Source organism: Amphimedon queenslandica, unplaced genomic scaffold, assembly GCF_000090795.2.
Source record: "Amphimedon queenslandica unplaced genomic scaffold, v1.1 AMPQUscaffold_13403, whole genome shotgun sequence".
Classification (NCBI taxonomy): domain Eukaryota; kingdom Metazoa; phylum Porifera; class Demospongiae; order Haplosclerida; family Niphatidae; genus Amphimedon; species Amphimedon queenslandica.
Genome location: NW_003546361.1, coordinates 14,115 through 15,499, shown reverse-complemented (window position 1 = coordinate 15,499; position 1,385 = coordinate 14,115). Strand labels below are relative to the sequence as shown.

General features: G+C 35.3%; 1 protein-coding gene across 1 annotated transcript in view; it reads left to right on the top strand.

Annotated features, from left to right (window-relative positions):
• Positions 1 to 397, top strand: part of LOC109582050 (uncharacterized) — a 5,642-nt gene extending 5,245 nt beyond the window's left edge. Inside the window, exon 4 of the mRNA XM_019996611.1 lies at positions 12 to 397. Within this exon, the coding sequence (XP_019852170.1) occupies positions 12 to 397 (386 nt within the window). The remainder of the gene's footprint in view (positions 1 to 11) is intronic.
• Positions 398 to 1,385: the final 988 nt, after the last annotated feature.

Here is a 1,385-nt window from a genome sequence, read left to right as displayed (position 1 = left end):
TATTCACAGAGATGTGAGCAGTCCTAACGTATTATTAAAGCCTTGCACTGGAGCTGCTGGTTATGAAGCTAAAGTAGCAGATTATGGTACAGCTAAATTGCAACAAGGCACTAGTACTGGTACTGTTATGCCAGGCAATCCAGCATATGCTGCACTAGAAGCTCCTATTCCTGATTATCACAGTCCTGCAATGGATGTCTACAGTTACTCTGTTCTCCTTATGGAAATGACTTTGTGTTCTCCCCCAGAAATGACGACAGGAGAGAGAGAAGTACAATCTGGTAGTGTGTCCTGGTCTGATATGAAGTCTCTCATACAAAGAGGACTTAATGCTAATCCTAGAGCTCGTCCTACTATGGCTCAAGTAATAGAGTCATTGAAAAGGATGAAGATTTGATTAATTGTTTGTATTTTTAATATTCTAATTATTACTGCTGCCTTTTAGTTAGTTTTCTATTATTTTAGACTTTAGTATTATTTTATCCATTTTCTTAATTTGCTTTTCTTTTAAAGACTAATTTAAAACTATTTAGTTCTAGAGACTATACTATGTCCCAACTGAGTTTGGACCAAGAAAAACTGGAATAACTTTTTATAGGAATGTGGGATAAGAATGAGACTTTCACAGGTTCTTAGTCGCCCAATGCCGCTTCAGGATCTCAGGTCTTGGGTCTCTCTCAACCCTTGGGAACCCTGAGAACCGGGTTCCCCCTATAAACCCAATGGCATACCAAAGCTAACCGCAATGACGTTTTATGATGTCATAGTTTACATAAGCACATGTGGCCGGTGGTCTAGCGCCCATTCCGCCCAAACTCAAACTGATAATTCTTCTTTTAAAAAGCTAATAGAGCGTGATCTTCTGATAATGATGGCCTTTATGAAGACTAGCTGACTCCAGGAGCTATTGTACTGCTTATCAGGAAGAACAAGACTGCTTTAAGAGTGAAACAACACAGCCGAAATAGCGGCCATGTCTCTATGAACATCATTATAAGACGTCATTAGTGACGTAGCTACATTTTTCAAATTCCAATGCAGCTGCTTCCACTTCCGGTCCATTCTCAGTTGGGACATAGTATAGTTACATTATGGTTTTTGAGATAAATTTATTAATTAAAATTGTTAATTATTAAACAAAACATTATACATGACAACAACAACAGAAAACAACAATAATAATTATTTTAGGTATTGTAAAGGATAATAGATCAATAGTCATAAAACACTGACAAACTTTGAAAAAATGAGGGAAGGTTATATGAAAAAAATAATTGGTAGCAAAATAAAGAGAATGGTAAGAAGGGTAATGATATCAAAGACAACAACAACAATAATAATAATAACAACTATTATTATTATTATTATTATTATTATTATTATTA